The sequence below is a fragment of the Peromyscus californicus genome, unplaced genomic scaffold (assembly GCF_007827085.1).
Source record: "Peromyscus californicus insignis strain IS unplaced genomic scaffold, ASM782708v3 Scaffold_1__1_contigs__length_55948999, whole genome shotgun sequence".
Taxonomy (NCBI): Eukaryota; Metazoa; Chordata; class Mammalia; order Rodentia; family Cricetidae; genus Peromyscus; species Peromyscus californicus.
In genome coordinates, this window is record NW_026294492.1 from 25,951,572 (window position 1) to 25,968,446 (window position 16,875).

General features: G+C 45.0%; 1 protein-coding gene across 6 annotated transcripts in view; it reads left to right on the forward strand.

Moving 5' to 3' along the window:
* Rasgrp3 (RAS guanyl releasing protein 3) overlaps window positions 1-12,206 on the forward strand; it is a 101,229-nt gene extending 89,023 nt beyond the window's left edge. For 5 of the 6 annotated variants that reach the window (XM_052746288.1, XM_052746287.1, XM_052746286.1 and 2 more), the window contains 5 exons: window positions 401-548; window positions 8,238-8,274; window positions 8,537-8,662; window positions 8,971-9,332; window positions 10,900-12,206. In XM_052746288.1, coding sequence (XP_052602248.1) covers window positions 401-548; window positions 8,238-8,274; window positions 8,537-8,662; window positions 8,971-9,332; window positions 10,900-10,947 — 721 coding nt within the window. In that variant the 3' untranslated portion in view covers window positions 10,948-12,206. The remainder of the gene's footprint in view (window positions 1-400; window positions 549-8,237; window positions 8,275-8,536; window positions 8,663-8,970; window positions 9,333-10,899) is intronic. The other variant, XM_052746291.1, reaches the window with a different exon arrangement.
* The last annotated feature ends 4,669 nt before the right edge of the window (window positions 12,207-16,875 follow it).

Genomic DNA, 16,875 nt, shown 5'->3' on the forward strand with positions numbered 1-16,875 from the left:
GCTAGTCATGGACTAGAAAGCTGTCCTTCTGGAAGCTTGTAATCAATAATAAAGATAACTCTCTGAGCCATGTGTATGCACGCGTGCATGCATGCACACGCTCCCCCCCCACACGCACATGCATACACATGCATACACATGCACATATGCACACTCACGCACATTCACACACACACACACACACACACACACACACACACAGCATCCACTTATTGGAGAAGCCTTTGACTACTTGATGTGTCTTGTGAGATTCACCCTCCTTTTGGATGTTGAAGAAAAGTGAACATTTCTCATTCGCTTTTGGTCACAAAGGTTTGGGAGGCGGTGGGTCCCAGAGTGTGGCGACTACTTACTGATACAGTATTCAAAGATTCTTCCCTTCTGTGACTCTCTCTACCAGGGATGGCCTAATTAGCAAAGACGAAATGATGGCTTATTTCCTGAGAGCTAAATCCCAGCTACACTGCAAAATGGGACCAGGATTTATCCATAATTTTCAGGAGATGAACTATCTCAAGCCGACCTTCTGTGAACACTGTGCGGGATTTGTAAGTCAGTTTTTCATTTCTCGTTTTTGTTTTTTCAGCGCCTTGGAAAGGTGGGGAATAGGATCCATTTTTCTTCTTTGCCTCAGAAGTAAAATGTGTGGCGATTCCCTGAAATTAAAGCCAAACTTTGATCTATTGAGTTTAGCTATGCTCTGGGAGCACCCCAAACCAAGACAGGGAGGGTTGCTGAGCCCCGTTAGGTTGAGAGAGCGCTTGTACTCCTAACGCCTGCCAAGGGAAGTATCAGCGTAGAGAACTCTGGCATTCATCACCACCCTTGGTGATGGTTGCTATAAAGAGGAGCATTTATCTTAGCCAGTTCCATATAGCACTCATTTAACATGGTATTAGTCACTACATCCATCATGGCATGGCTCAATACTTTCCAACTCAAAGAGGGGGAAAAAAAAACCCTTTGGGGATAAGGAAGTCATGATAATAAATAACATTTACTTAATGCCTGACAGTAACAAAGTCCCTGCAGAGTGACGTAAGGCATCCCCACAGCATGCCTTTGAGGTAGGCATTTTCTCTGCATTCAGCCGATGAAGATGGAGAGGTGCACAATGGCTAACCCAAGTCCTCCAGGATTTCCAAGTCCTAATCAAAAGAGCATGGCCTCAAACATGGGTGCTCTGAGTGTGAGCCCTATGCTCAGCCTTTACCACTGCAGCCCATGAAGACTCTATGCCAGTAGTTCTCAACCTGTGGGTCGTGACCCATTTGGGCGGGGGCAAGGGCGTGAATGACCTTTTCACAGGGATTGAATATCAGCTATCCTGCACATCAGATATTTACATTACGGTTCACAACAGCTGCAACATTACAGTTATGAAGTAGCAACGGAAATCATTTTTTCTTGGGGGGGGTGTCACCACAACTTAAGGAGCAGTATTAAAGGTCACAGCATTAGGAAGGGTGAGAACCATTGCCATACACCCACTCTGGGTAGTGGGGCCAGTTTTTGGTCCTTTCCTTACTAGATTCTTGGGCTCTGATTATCTTCCAGTTGATACTCAAGTAAAAGAAAATGAGAAATTTGAGGTGAAGGTGGCCCAGCACCTAGCTATGATAACTGCCAGAGCTTAACTTGCTTTTATTCAGCAGTCACAAGGGTACACCTGTCTCTGAGAATGGGTACGGAAGAGGCAACTTCTACCTCCTTTCTTTCTTTCTTTCTTTCTTTCTTTCTTTCTTTCTTTCTTTCTTTCTTTCTTTCTTTCTTTCCTTCCTTCCTTCCTTCCTTCCTTCCTTCCTTCCTTCCTTTCTTTCTTTCTTTCTTTCTTTCTTTCTTTCTTTCTGTTTTGTTTTTTGAGACAGGGTTTCTCTGTATAGCTTTGGAGCCTGTCCTGGAACTCGCTCTGTAGCCCAAGCTGGCCTCGAACTCACAGAGATCCACCTGCCTCTGCCTCCCGAGTGCTGGGATTAAAGGTGTGCGCCACCACCGCCCGGCTGTTTCAGCCTCTACTGTCTAGATGGTTCCAGGTGCTGACAGCAGCCCCCAGACCACCCTAGCCAGCTTGTCTCACCAACCCCAGGGACAGAGAAGTTCCTTTTTTTTGTTGTTGGCATCTCCACTGGGTGCTTCACCAGACCCCCCTATTGGACAACAAATGCGTTTCCTTTTTCGTGTGTCTCTTGTTTCTCTATTCTCATGGGGGATTTGGGGAAGTCGATAAACCTGAAAATGCAAGTGAGGCGAGACCACAGGGGCTGCTGCCCTGCAAAATGTGAGCCTTTGAATGCAAAGGTCAGACTGAGTGGACTCCCCAAGGCACAACTGAAAATCAGGATGATTATTTGGTCTCTGGTGGTGTATGAGGGATTTGAGGTACTTATTCAGTCTCAGAGTGTGAGCTGTTGCTGCCTCCTCCTTATGTTTGGATTCCTGTTTCCTAGAAGGATGATGGTCATTCTTGGGATTCCACATCTTCTGCCGATTCATCTGAGTACAGGTGCTGCTGCACCCAGTATGAAGTACGAAACTCTGGACCCGGAGTCTGGAACCTTGGCTTTGAACCTCTAACAAAACCTCTTAAGTTTTGCCCCCTCTAACTCCATGTCGTGGACCCAAGTTCTTGACTATCAATACGTCCGCTTTTCTTTTTGTAAAAGACAGTCAATATACTACTCACCTGTCAAGTTGTTGGGGAGATGAATAATACCAGGCATGTTATGAGTCTGAAAGCACCAAGGGGATGGGAGAAAAAAAAACAAAAAACAACATAAAAATTTTTGAAAGTGTTCTCATGGTACATTTAGAGGTTGCCTGAAATTAGCTCTTTTAATTTTTATGGTCCTTTTTATTTTTCAAAATATATTTTATTTCGAGGCAGGTGGATCTTTGTGAGTTCAAGGCCAGCCTGGTCTACAGAGCGAGATCCAGGAAAGGCGCAAAGCTACATAGAGAAACCCTGTCTCGAAAAACCGATATATATGATAAAAAACCAATATATATATAATTTCATTAGTACAGCTTGACTTGATCTTTGCTGACATAATACCCAAGGGTCCATTGATCTTCATGGGATTTATAAATACAACTCTGAAGATATATCCTTGAAAGGGATTGTGAGACTGCCAGGAACCGTTTTTCCAGTGCCTGGGCCATCTGCTTTTGAAATAGATTCTATTTTAAGGGTAAGGAAGGCAGGGCATGCATTTCAGAATCAGAGTGCCAGAACTGAAAGCGTGTTGGTAATCCCCGTATTTTACAGAAGAAGAAACTGAAGGCTGGAGAAGCGAAGAGACTTAGTTCCCCAAGGTCACACAAGTCACTGGCAGCTGAGGCACGAACCCCAGGCAGCTCTCCTAACAGTCCAGTGTTCTTTATATGATAAAGAATGTCAAGTATGGTAGCAGCCTGTGTTCTTGGGTCAGAGGAGCCTGGGAAACGCTCCTGAGACTCACCTAAGTGGGGTTGCCTCCAGCTGTCGATGGCTGGCACACTGACCCAGTGCCTTTTCCTGGCAGTTTTCCCCCCTGGCTTCTAAGTGAGCTCAGTAGACCATGTCCTGAAAGGACTCTTGCTTGCTTATATCTCTTTTCAGCAGCTCTGCATTGGTGCTAATAATCTACTGCATTTCCATATTAGGGTGCCCTGTTTTTAGGAGTGGGGTGGGTCTTATTCAATAGTTCAGGATAGCCTTGAACTCAAGACCTTTCTTTCTTAGTCTTCTGAATTCTGGGATTAGATTCAAGCACCACCACACCAGGAAAGATGCCTTCTCCTTCTCCTCCTCCTCCTCCTCCTCCTCCTCCTCCTCCTCCTCCTCCTCCTCCTCCTCTTCTCCTTCTTCTTTCCCCTTTTTATTGAAAATAGATATTTTTCTCCCACAATGTCCTCCCTCTGCTCCTCCCATTTCCTTCCCATGTAACCTCCCATCCACATGCACCTTTTTTATGTCTCTCACTAAGAAAAAAAACCAGACTTCTAAGAGACAACAATAAAACAAACAAAAACTAACACGTTGGAATAGGACAGAACAAGCAAACAGAAGGGAAAAGGCCCATGCAAAGACACAAGAAACAGATACGGATGCAGAGACCCACCTGTTCGAACTCTCAGGAAGCCCATAGAAACACTAAACTGGAAGCCGGCACCTAGATTCAAAGCACCTGTGCAGGGCCTGTGCATGCCGCCTCAGTCTCTGTGAGTTCCTCCGTGTGCTGATCCTGCTGATTTAGAGGGCCTTGTTTTCTTGGTGTCCTCCATCCCCTCGGGCTCTTACACTTTTTCTGCCTCCTCTTATGCAGGATTCCCTGAGCCTGGAGGGGAGAGATTTAATGGAGACAGCCTGTTTAGGGCTGAGTGTTCCAAGGCCTCGGGCATCATGACTGGCTGTGGGTCTCTGTATTTGTTCCCATTTGCTGCAGGAGGAAGAGTCTCTGATGATGGCTGAGCAAGGCACTGGTCTATATGAGTATAGCACAATGCCCTTGGGAGTCATTTTATTGTTATGATCCTTTAGCAGCACGGTAGTATTTGGTTTTCCCCCAGGTCTCTGGACTACCTAGTCTCAGGTCCTTGATCACCCAAGTGTTGGGTATGGGTTCCATGTCGTGGAGCGGGCCTTAAGTCAAATCAGATGTTGGTTGGTGACTCCCACGAGCTGTGTGCTGCCATTGCACTAGCCTGTCTTGCAGGCAGGACCCCATTGAAGATCTAAGGGTTTGTAGGTGGGTTAGTATTTACATTTCTCCTCTGGTAGCATGCAGAGACATGTACTAAAGACACTAGCACATAGAGGTGAAGGCTCTATGTAGATACCAGCTCGACTTCTCTATGTTCAATGAGTTAAGGAGATGTTGTCTTCAGCAATAAGACCTTCCATCAGTTTGTGAAGAGCAACCTTTAGCCTCGGCAACAGCCTGGGTTGTGTGGGGGTTCCCATGGGACCCCTTTGGCCAGTAACTCAATTAGATGTAACCCATTCCTGGTACAGGGAGCTTCCTTTGGTGACAAGAGATGTCCAGTTGGGACTGTGTCTCCCCCATTATTCGGAGATTTTATTTAGACCAATTTCATATGTGTATGTACTTTAGGAGACTTCCATTCTACCCCTCAAATGGCCCTTAATTTTACCTGACTCTCTTTATGTGAGTTCTCTCCCTGCTCCCCACTTTCTCCTCCACTTGATTTTCTCCTCCCACCACCCCCAGTCCGTCCATAATTATTTATTCTATTCTATTAGGGAGGTCTATCTGTCCCCACTCGTCCCCTACTTTGTACTTAACCTCTGTGGTTCTATGGATTGTAACGTAGTTATCATTGAATTAACAGCTCATATCCACATATAAGAGAATACATACATGTCTTCCTGGATCTGGGTTACCTCACTCGGGATGTTTTTTATTTTTTTTTTCCTAGTTCTACTCATTTACTTGTGAATTTCATTTAAAAAAATTTGCTCCTTCATAAATCTCCTTCTGGTCCTACCCTGGTGGCTCTGTTCACACAGAAAGGACCCAGAAGCAGGGGAAAGAATACTTGCAAGTTATTTATTTCCCGGATCATTATCTTCACCACCTCCTCGACGACAGAAGCCAGCTAGATGATTTTTAAAGCTTCCCGGGCTCTTGAGAAGGTGTAACTAACCTGACTAACACTTCCCTTTTCTGCCCTATCCGGTCTTCTGTGGTACTCTACCCTGAGCCCGACCTGCCAGTCTGTGGTAAAGAAATGGTAAAGAAGTCTTTCCTATCCAGAGGCAAACTGTGGTCCTGCCAGAAGGCATTTACATCTTAATGTGTTCTGAAAGACCTTGGGACTGTGAGGGATCAAAGGAATCTCTGGGGTCCCCTGCTGGAATTTCCTTGTCTGCAGGAGAGAAATAGGCAGTTACCCCCACGTCCTTATGTCATTCTGCACTGGCAACTTCTTTTCCTATCAGGGCCAGATGACCATACTCAGGGGGCTTGTTTGGCATGATGCATTGTGAACAGTGTTCTCACTGGCCTCAGGAGGCCATCGACCCAGCAACAAGCACCTAGCCCAACCCATTAACAAGTTGGGGAGTTTTCTCAGCTTCAGCTGAGCCTAGTATTGTATGTGCTGGCGTCCCTGCTGCCCCTGGACAAATGGCATGAGAAGGTAGGAGGAAGGACAGGGCAAGGGTACCTTCCTCACCATGTTAAGGACTACGAGGAAGGCAAAGCCCCCAGAACCTCGGGCCCAGGAGCCCCACCGAGCTAGGCTTAGCCCCCTGACCTCAAGATGCCAATTAGACAAATAACAGGCAATTCAATGGGGTCCCATTGAGAAGAGGAACCAATTGAAGAGGCACAGTAAGGCTCCATCATCATGTTTCCCTGCTGAGTGCCGACACTTCCAGTTTAGGCATAAGTAGAGCAAGAATTATACATGACCAAGCAGTCCTTGTTGCAGTGTGGCTTGGCCCAATTTTGACCCTTCATTGTCTTGGCTCCGGTCTCTTCTGAGAAGCTGTCAGAGAATTGTGGGAAGGCTCTTAGAGGGAGACAAGCCCCTCCTCTTGCTGGCCCGGGACTTCAACCTTTTCCTTCTCCGGGCATGAGATTGCTGGAAGCTCCAGTTCCTTGGGGACCATTGCTTCATTCAATAGCTTGAGGGGAAAAGGGGGGGGGAATATGAGTCTCTTTAGACTATCTTCATTTCTGCCAGGATGTGACACCACAACCAAGACTCTGCCCAGAGCAGCTTGCAAAAACACCCCTCGTTGAACCCGAGGCATTTGTCATGTCAAAGGCCAAAATTACAGTTCCAGTTAAAGATCCTAGGCAAAGCTATTTTAGGTACTAAAACCAGGCACCACCACGTCATTCCACAAAACAGAGTGAGTTTTCCAATGAGTTCAGCGGCAGAAGCTGATTTTATAGACAGAGAAGCCTAAGCCATAGCAGATTGGTCCCTCCCTCTGCATGGAAGGTGGAGGCAGGGGCAGGAAAGGCTTGAAGGCGCATGCTTGTAATCTTAATGCTTGTGAGGCTGAGGCAGGGGGATTGGGAGTTCAAGACCAGCCTGGGCCACATAGTGAGAGCCTGTCTAAACAAAAAAGAAAAAGAATTGATAGCATGTGTTTCCTTCACCTTCCTGTTTAAGAATTAAGGTGTAGGTGTTGCTACATGACTGCACATGTGCTGTTCAGTAGCCAAGCAAGGGGCCTTATGTCCTATGTAATCCGTGTGCTGGGGGATCACGTAATTTGCACACAGCATGATCAAGCAATCTATGTGCATGGGTGGTGTAGCTATGTGAGCCTTATGTGCATGTGCGGGGGGGGGGGGGGGGGGGGGGGGGGGGAGGGGGGGGAGGGGGAGGACACAGTGTCCATTAAAAGTGGGTCACAGACTCCTCCCCCACTTCTTCCTCTCTCTCTCCATGCACAACCTTCCATAGGCTTAAAGCACATTCTTGTTACTTCTCCTAATAAACTCTTATAGTGGGTTTTGTCATACCCCCTGGCTTTCCTCACATGGTAAACAGCGCGGCTTAATGAATAACATTGTGCCGCCGCATAAAACTAACAGTAGGTAAGAAACTGAAACTGGCCAATTTGGTTGTTGGTTCCTGGGAAGGTCAGATTAAAAAGCTTAGTTTCAGCATTGTGCGTGATTGTATTCTGATTTTTATTCTGGTGTGTTAGGGTCCTGTGCAGCAGCTAAGTCCTTCACGAAGCCCTCCCGTAACTTTGATTCAGCAATCACTTCCGACTAGCTAACTTCATGGAAATCACCACGTCCTTGGTTGGCAGAGTTGGAGCCTTTTTGACATCTCCCACAGCCCTGAGGCAGACATGATGCCTTAGATCATTTGCCCCTTCTTTACCCGGCAAAATCCGAATTAGTAAGTGCACGCTGAGGCTGCTTCCTTTCCTGCAGAGGGCGCCAAAAGCAGCCAGGATCATTAAGAAGAAAGACAAGACCCACCAGTCAGTTTTCCTACACAAAGTCGAAACAACATACCAGCTTACTAACTTTAATTTCCCATGCCAACTACCGTTTGGCTCTGAGAAAGACAAGGGAAGCTCTCACCACAGCTGGAGGGGGCTAGGAGAAGGCTCCTCTCCGGCAGGAAGGGTGTCCAGAGCAGCGACATCCTGTTTGTGAGCTGCCAGGCACTGAACTTCCCAGGACTTCCTTCTCTGAGGCTTTGTTTTCTTTCTAGGCTTCTCTTCCCATGCTCTGACGTTCCTTTGTCTTCTGTTTCAGCTCTGGGGCATCATCAAACAAGGCTACAAATGCAAAGGTAATTTGGACATTTGGGGTAGGAAACAGATCTGACTGATCAAACCATAGACGCCCTTGGCCTCGTGGAGAACTTAGGTCCCTTGGGACAAAGGAAGCTAAAGAGTTAATGTGAGCTGGAAGAAGGCCCCTGAACTTCTCAAGAGTCATCCCTGAAATTCCGATGGGGGGAGGGGAGGGCTAGCAGCTCCTTTGCCACCCTAGAAGCTGGGTCAGGCACACAAGCGTCACACTCACCTGTGGCACCCTTGGGGTCTTTTCAGACTGTGGAGCCAACTGTCACAAGCAGTGCAAAGACCTCCTGGTTCTGGCCTGCAGGAGACTTGCCCGGGCACCCTCCTTGGGCAGCAATCCTGGGTCACTGCCTGGAAGCCCAGCTTTGCCCCCAGGTAATGCTCTCTGTGTTCTTCACTGTCACAGTCTCTCCACACCTGTCCTTCATCTGTGTTCTGCATCTCCTTAGGATCTGAGTCATAAACAGCAAGGATACTTGCTTCCTTAGATGCTAAACCCTTAACTCTTTTTGCTTTGTTGGTGAGCTCACTCACATGCTCACCTGCTGCTGCTCGTTGAATTCTAGCCCTAGTCAGTTCCTCTGGGACCTTGCATATCAGATTTCTGGCATCTGTACTAACAGTGATGGTTTGCTACTGAGCAGACTGACGTCAAATAATCACGACTCTCCTCTCCCTTCTAGTGCAGGATGAGGTGTTCGAGTTTCCTGGGGTCACTCCTGGCCACCGGGACCTGGACAGCAGAGCCATCACACTGGTTACAGGCTCTTCTCGTAAAATCTCCGTGAGGCTGCAGCGAGCCACCACTAGTCAGGCTACCCAGACGGAACCTGTGTGGTCAGAGGCTGGCTGGGGAGACTCGGGGTCCCATACATTCCCCAAAATGAAATCCAAGTTCCATGACAAAGCAGCCAAGGACAAAGGTTTTGCCAAGTGGGAAAACGAGAAGCCCACGGTACAGGCTGGTGTGGAGGTTGTAGACCGAGGCACTGCATTCGAACCCGACCAGGACGAAGGGCGAGATGAAGCCAAACCGGAGGGTGAGGTCAGTGCCTCGAAACCATAAGTAGTATCAGAAAGGAGGGGGCTGAGGGTGCTGATACGGGCACTGTGGCTCTGGAAAATAGCCTCAGGGCTTCAAAAGCACTATGATTGGAAATCAAGTGGTATCCCTTTTAGAGCTACTGCCTGGTCGTATGAGCCTGGAATGATGATTTATCCCTTGGATCTGTTTCACCGCACAGAAAACTAAAATAGAATTCTGCAATGTAAAGAGGTCGTGTCTGTAGTGAAATGATACATCAGGGACCTGTAACTGTTGCATATATTCAAATACCAGTGTACTGCAGGTTATAGCTTCATTTCCCAAGACAGAGTCAGGGCTCCAACTCAGGGAAGACTTGTAAATAGAGAATTAGATTCTCGCCTGTGCTAAAACAGAGACACGCGGAATAGTATTGCAGAAAAAAGAGGGGTGGGAATCCAAGATGTGAAGGCTCAGAGGTTCCATAAAGCGGGCCTCTTTCACCCAAGAGTCACACATTCAGGTCACCTGAAGTAAACTGGCGTGCATATGGAATGTTAGAATATGCTGAAATTATAAATCGATTCAAGATGGAGATAATTTAATAGTCAGCAGTCCATGGTGTATTAGGAAAGTAGATTTGAGGACATCAACTACTCCTAACCTCTAGAGTAAAGCAATCATTGGGAGATCGAATTCACACTGTATGCATATGTATGTATCTGAATTTTCTCAGTGCCCTTATATGTTATAGCATGGATTTCTGAGATGGAAACATTTGAACGGGGAGCATTTTGAAGGAGGGACTAATGTTTTGTGCAGTACCCTATGGGAATACCACTTTTATTGTAAATGAACTCTATGAGAGTAAGACTTTCATGTGCTGAGTGGACGGTCTGGGGTTTTTTTTTTTTAATGATTTACTTGTTTGTACATATCTGAGTATGCTCACGGATATGTGTAGGAATATGTGCCCCTGTGCCCATGTGCCCGGGCGCATGCACTGAGGTCAGAAACAGGTGTTGGATGGCCTCCTCTCTCTCTCCCTCTTTTTAAATTTTTTTTTTCTTCAGGGGTCTATCTCTGAATCTGGAGGTCATGTTCTCCTGTGCTAGGCTGGAGGAAGCTAGTTAGCTCCAGCAGTCCATGCCTGCTGTCTCTTCCCACCACTGTCTCAGTGCTGCAGTTACAGGGGTGCCCAGGACATCCGGCTTGTTTCAGGGGTGCTAAAATCCAAGCTCGGCTTCTCACGATTCCACAGCAAGGACTTTGAAACATTGACCCATCTCTCTGATACCTGTACTTTTTATTCTTGTTTCCGTTTTTAAAGTTATTTTTGTGGTACGGACACACTAGGTTGCATGAGGCTAGCCTCCAACTCCTGGGCTCTGGTTCTTAAGGGGCGGGGACTACAGGTGCAGGTCAGACCTGGCTGGTTCTATGATCTTTTAGTCGTCCCCCCCTCCCGGCCCCCTAGATATGGAAACTAGGAGGCACTAGTCATTTGAGGCCTTCCCTGACATTCCTCTGGAAAACAGCTTTCTGGGAACACTCTGCTTTTATTAAATGAGACCCACCTGTGCAACAGGTTCCGGTGTGTCTTGCAGGATGGCTGAGCTCAGGCTGGGGGAACTGAAGGCCTTCCTGTCAGCTTTGGGGAGAGACAAGAAACGCTCCGCCAAGCACTTCCGGCTCTGGAAGCGATCCGGAAAAGAGATCTGCACATGCTCACAGCCTCACGCCAACCTGGGATCTCCACGGCCAGACAGAGGATTTACCCCAACTCTGAACTATTTATTTCCCACACTCTGCCCCTGCCGGGGTGCCACGACCACTGTTATTTATGGACTCAGCAGTTTCTCACATCTCTCTAGAGCCGTTTATACACAGGGGAAGGAGAGCTTTGGCGCATGTGATGATACCCACTCTCTAAATTCAAAACTTGGCTCTTTTGGACAATATTATTTTCATAAATTGTGGTGTGTGTGTGTGTGTGTGTGTGTGTGTGTGTGTAGGGGTGTCTCATAAGGAGCTGAGTGTAAACTCCTTTTGTGTGCTTTTTAAATGGGACCAGGAATTGAAGTTTTGCTGACAGACAAAGGCGTTCTTCAGACTCAGGAAGGCAGTGATTCCTCTGATGATAATTAGCTGTGAGAAATGTTTCTGGCATTCTACCACACAGTGACTGTGGTGTGTCATGCCGTGTGTGTGTGTGTGTGTGTGTGTGTGTGTGTGTGTGTGTGTGTGTGTATCACCTAGGTCTCACCAACCCTGCATCACCAAGGGGAAATCATAGCCCCCAAGCTCCCCTAATATTCATACTAGCTACAGTGAAAAAAATTATATGCCTGGCCACCTAATTGTGTTCCCCAATTTCTGAAGTGTCCCAAAATAGAATGTTAATTAAGAAATCAAATCAAGTTCCCAGGGATATAATTTAGTAGAAAAAAATTAAAACAAACAAACAAATAAAAAAAAACCCACAAAATTTCTAGGTGAGAAGAACAGCCAGTTTGGAAAGCCAAAAGTAACATTAAGATTTTTGTTTTAGATAACTGCTGGATGCAAAAGATAACTTAATTTCTTAATAAATTCTTACCCCCAGTTGAAGAATATTCACAGAAAGAAAAATCATCATAAACCTCACTATGGACTGATATTCCATTTATACCTTTAAAATATTAATACTTTAAATGTCTTCCTTTGCCTGTCTATCTTATGAAATAGTGATTCATGACGTGCAGAAACAGAGATGAGGCCAGGCTGGGATTACACACCAGACCTGTACTCCCTGCACTTGGGACATGAGGTAGGAGGACCCTCAAGTCTGAGGTCAGCCTAGGAAACTTAGCAAGATTCTAAGAAAACTAATAATAAAGATAAAAGAAAAATTGAGGTGACTGAGTCTGTCATTGAGGGGACCATCTGATGCCAAATGACCAGTCAGAAAATCTTTCACAGTTGAGGGCTAACATGTATGCATCCCATGTAAAACCAATTGTGTTTTCATTTGGGAAAGTCACTGGTGGTTCTGTTCTGGTTCTTAGAAATTGAGAGCAGGAGAACATGAAGGTTAAGTGGTTTCAGTGTCTTCAGCGGCCGTGTGGGTGCGGGGAATTGAACCTAGGTCCTCCAGAAAAAGCAGTCAGTGCTCTTAACCACTAAGCCATCTCTCTAGTCCAAGTGTCTTAAAACTTTGGTGGAGCTGATGTAATCTGCCCTGGAATGGGAAAGGATTTGGACTGGGAATACTGAAGAGTAAGTTAAGCCAATTAATTGAGGAGCTGAGATTAAGCTAGAGATATACTCACTGAACAGTGTCAAGCACCTCAGAGGACAGTGGTGTTGGATCTATGTATATACACTATGTTATTATTCATAAATACAGCTAAATATATGTTAACAAATTAAAAACAGAAAATGGTAACAAGTACAGGAAACCCTTCTGAAAAAAAAAATCAGAAAGAAACCTGTTAAAGGATGTTGGACTTTTTATATTTCTTTTCGAAGGAGTTATTTCACTTGCCATTTGACTTAGATATTTATGAGTTTTTATACACAGAAGGAATTTTGTATTTCCAGTCTTCCCATGATAAGGAAACAAAATGTAGCATCAATGAAAAATAAACCTAAAAAGAAATACAATGTGTATTGTATGCATGTATATAGCATGTGTATGTCGGTGCATTATGCACACACAATTGTTATTATCCCGCTGAAGAGGAATTTTAGTCCATAATGAAGCTGCTTCACAATTTTGATTATACCATTGACTTAGAACCAATGGTGACCTCAACGGTGACTTCATCAATTTTCCAGAGTCAATAAAATAAAATAGACAAGCCCATGGCAAAGCAAAACAGGACAATTTCGCCTCCTCAAGACCTCATTTTGTAGTAGATAGATTTTCTTCTTTTTTAAGAAAAGTCTTATTTTATAGGTATGGATGTTTTACCTACATGTATGCAAGTGTACCACTTACATGCAATGCCCTGAGAGGCCAGAAGAGGGCGCTGGATTCCCCCAGAACAGGAGTTAGCGCTGTTAGCTGCCATGGAGGTACTGGGGGAATTGAACCTAGTTCCTCTGGAAGAACCACCAGTGCTCTTAACCCCTGAGTCATCTCTCCAGCTTCACTTTTATTTTCTTGGAGGGGGCGTCATACTATGGGTAACTAGGGAGATAGAGTCTCACTGTGTAGTCAAGGATGGCCTCTAATATCCTAGGTTGTCCAGGCTGGCCACACACTTGAGAGCACTGTACAGTACCCTGTCGCTATTACCTTTAAAGGCAAAGGCAAGTCTTCACAGTGAATTAGGTAGGTCAGGGCATAGCAGCTACTTTCATTGATTCTTCATTGATCTGCTTAATCCAGCGCAGCTGCAACTGTCGTTGAAGCCTTTTGTTGACAGTCTGCCTCCCCAGCAACGTCCCCAGACTTCCACAGTAACAGCCTTTGGAAAATGATGAAAGCAGGTTCCTGGGGTAGGAGCGCCCAACTGTTAACTGGTGACAGGAAGTGCATAAGTTCCTCGAAGAATCACAGTATGTTTGTCAAAACTAATGATGGCAAGATTCTAGACTGACCGAGATAAAACACAAACTATTTTTAAAGCATACCTTTGGAATACAGCTTACACCTGACTTACACACTCCTTCTCCACTGTCTGTAGTCATGGGATACAGGACACGTCAGAGTCATCTATGGGAACCTCAGTTTCTTCATGCAAAAAAGACATTTCATCACTTTCAAACTTCAGAGAGCCATTATTTAAAATTTGTGTCAAAAGTTACTGTAAAAAGAAGTATCAATGAAAATGCTTCAAGATCATATTAAGATGTTTTCTTTTCTTTTCTTTTTCTTTTTTTTTTCCGAGACAGGGATTCTCTATGTAGCTTTGCGCCTTTCCTGGAAGTTGCTTTGTAGACCAGGCTGGCCTCGAACTCACAGAGATCCGCCTGCCTCTGCCTCCGGAGTGCTGGGATTAAAGGCGTGCACCACCACTGCCCGGCTTTTTTTTTTTTTTTTTTTTTTTGTCTAGCACTTGTCTATTCTTCCGAGGTCAAGACGCAGGTATTGAATGTGTAAAATGTCAATCAGTTTAGAGGGGGAAAAAAATCTATACATTGTGCACATGTAAATAGGCCAAAGCATACATATGTTTAAAAGGCTAAGAGAATTTAGCTTTTTACAGTGAGATAGGAGGAAAATAGAAATTAGCTTTCAAAATTTAAGTATATAATGCATGGACAACTGAGTTGGGGTTTAGACTTAGAGACGGTGGCTAAGCACAGGAAACGCCTTCCTTTTCAAGACTTCTCAGGAAGGTTTCTTCTGGCTGCACCAGACTGAGCTGGGTAAAACCAGGGGGGCATATGGAGCTCTCAGATGAAAACAGTTCCTGCACCTTGTGCTCTAGTCTCAGTGGCAGGCACACTGGGATTTGTGTCCCCTGAGAATGTGTCAGGAGTTCATCTGAAAGAGCACAGGGAAAACATCACTTGGGTATTTCAATAAGCAACTGACCCGAACACTTCAACAAGAATACATTACAAAATCAGGGGGAAAGAGCGGTGGGGGGTGGGGCTGTTCTGGTCAAATATCATATCCAAACACAGTGTTAGGGACCATGGTTATATTCTGGGCTAAACATTAAATAAATCAGTTTTTCTATAGTAACTAGGAAAATTGAAATGTGAACTATATGTTATATCATGATAGAGTGAGTGATTATCACTAGAATATAATAATTTTATGGTTATGTGGGTGGATAGTTTCAGGAGGAGCCTGTAGACTAGTAAGGGAAGAAGTACCAACACTAGCATGGTGTTGTTTTCCCAGACCTAAGATTACCATGTAGCTGGGGATGCCTGGGGCAAAGCACTTTTCAAATGGTCTATTTTTTTTTTAAGTTTCTACTGCACAGTGTGATAATGCAATATGACAAGATTTTTTTTTTTAATACTGACTCCAGGTAAAAAATTTAAAAACTTTCCTGGACATTTCTAGTTCTAAAAAGTTTCAGGGAAAAAACACATTTCTCCTTACTATAAATCAGTTTAAAAGTAGCAATGAATATAAAGCAAAACACAGAGAGAATCCTCAATCTTAAACCCAGAGGAGGAGCTGGCCACAGGTGAGTATCGATCAGGTCTTGCAGGAGGGTGTGGGCAGAAGATGCTGTGGTAGACATGGATTCAGTGGCTGCTGCATTATTTAACAAACCAACACAACAGGCAATATTCATCCCTGCCCCTTGTATTTTGGATGTAAGTTCAAAACTAAAAACAGCCTAAGAACCCAGAGCACACTAGAAATGATGCTGTTGGCTGGGGAAACACAAGCAATACCTGACATCTCCTGAGAAAACAAATGGCTACAGAACATAGGAAAACTGCCCTTTGAATTGCTCCAAGAATTCAAGCAGCTTTCACGTAGTAAGCATTTACGGCTGTTTAATGTACTGTTTTAGGGTATCTTGCTACACCACAGACAATGAGTTCAGAGCAAGTACACCACAACCTTTGGGATTATCCTGTCCACTGGATAGAGATGTATACATCTCTGGCAGATAAAAATCATTTGTATGTCATCAGTTTTCTTCAGGTTTGCACTCGGACCCTAATCTATAGAAACCAGAAGTCGAACACAGAAATCCATAACATAAAAGATTTTTTTTCACTTTGTTCAGTGTTTGTGGGAGCCCGTTCTCGGGTTCCTCGTGGCTTTACCCAGCAGGTCCTCATAGAGGATGATTAGGACCATGGGCCTGAGTGCAGGTGTCTGAGATGGTCTGCACTTGGCTGTGCTGGGGGAGGAGGTCTTTTGCTCCACCCCTTGGCGTCTCTATAAAAACCCTGGGGGCAGAGACAGTCGGGGCCGTTGGAATAGGTTCCAGGCCCTCTCGAGGCTATCCTTTATTTTCTATCTGTTTATCTCTGCGATATTCTCCGCAATAAATCCTTCTATCTAATATTTCCTGCTGCTCGCACTCAAGAAAACTCTGGGGAACTGTGGGGGTGGTGGGTAAACGCCCCACAAGTGTTATAACCAACCAACAAGCACACAGCAATAAGGCACTAGACCCACATCATCCAATGCAGTAGCTAATAGCCACATGTGGCTATGAGCTCCTGAGATGTGGCTAGTCCAAACTGACTTGTGCTGTGCATACAGAAGATATCAGATGGCAAAGACTTAGCCTAGAACAGAGGGGGATAAAAATACTATTAGTTTTTATATCAACTGTGAGTCGCAGTAACAAATTGGATGTTAACTTTTCAGTTTCATTTTTTATCCTCTTAGTCACTTGAAACTTAAAACTGCACATGTGAGTTATGCTATATTTTAGGCAGGGATGTTGTGGGCTATGTGAAACTCTGTCTTTAAAAAAAAAAAAAATCACTAGGAATCACCAAGATTGTTCTTTATTTTTGACCTAGTAATTAAGTATCTGGGAATTTATTCTAAAGACAGTGAGGCTGACAACTAGTAGAATTGCAATTACATATGGAGGCTCATTGAATCTCTACACTAATCCCTAAGTTTCTGGTGATGTGGGAC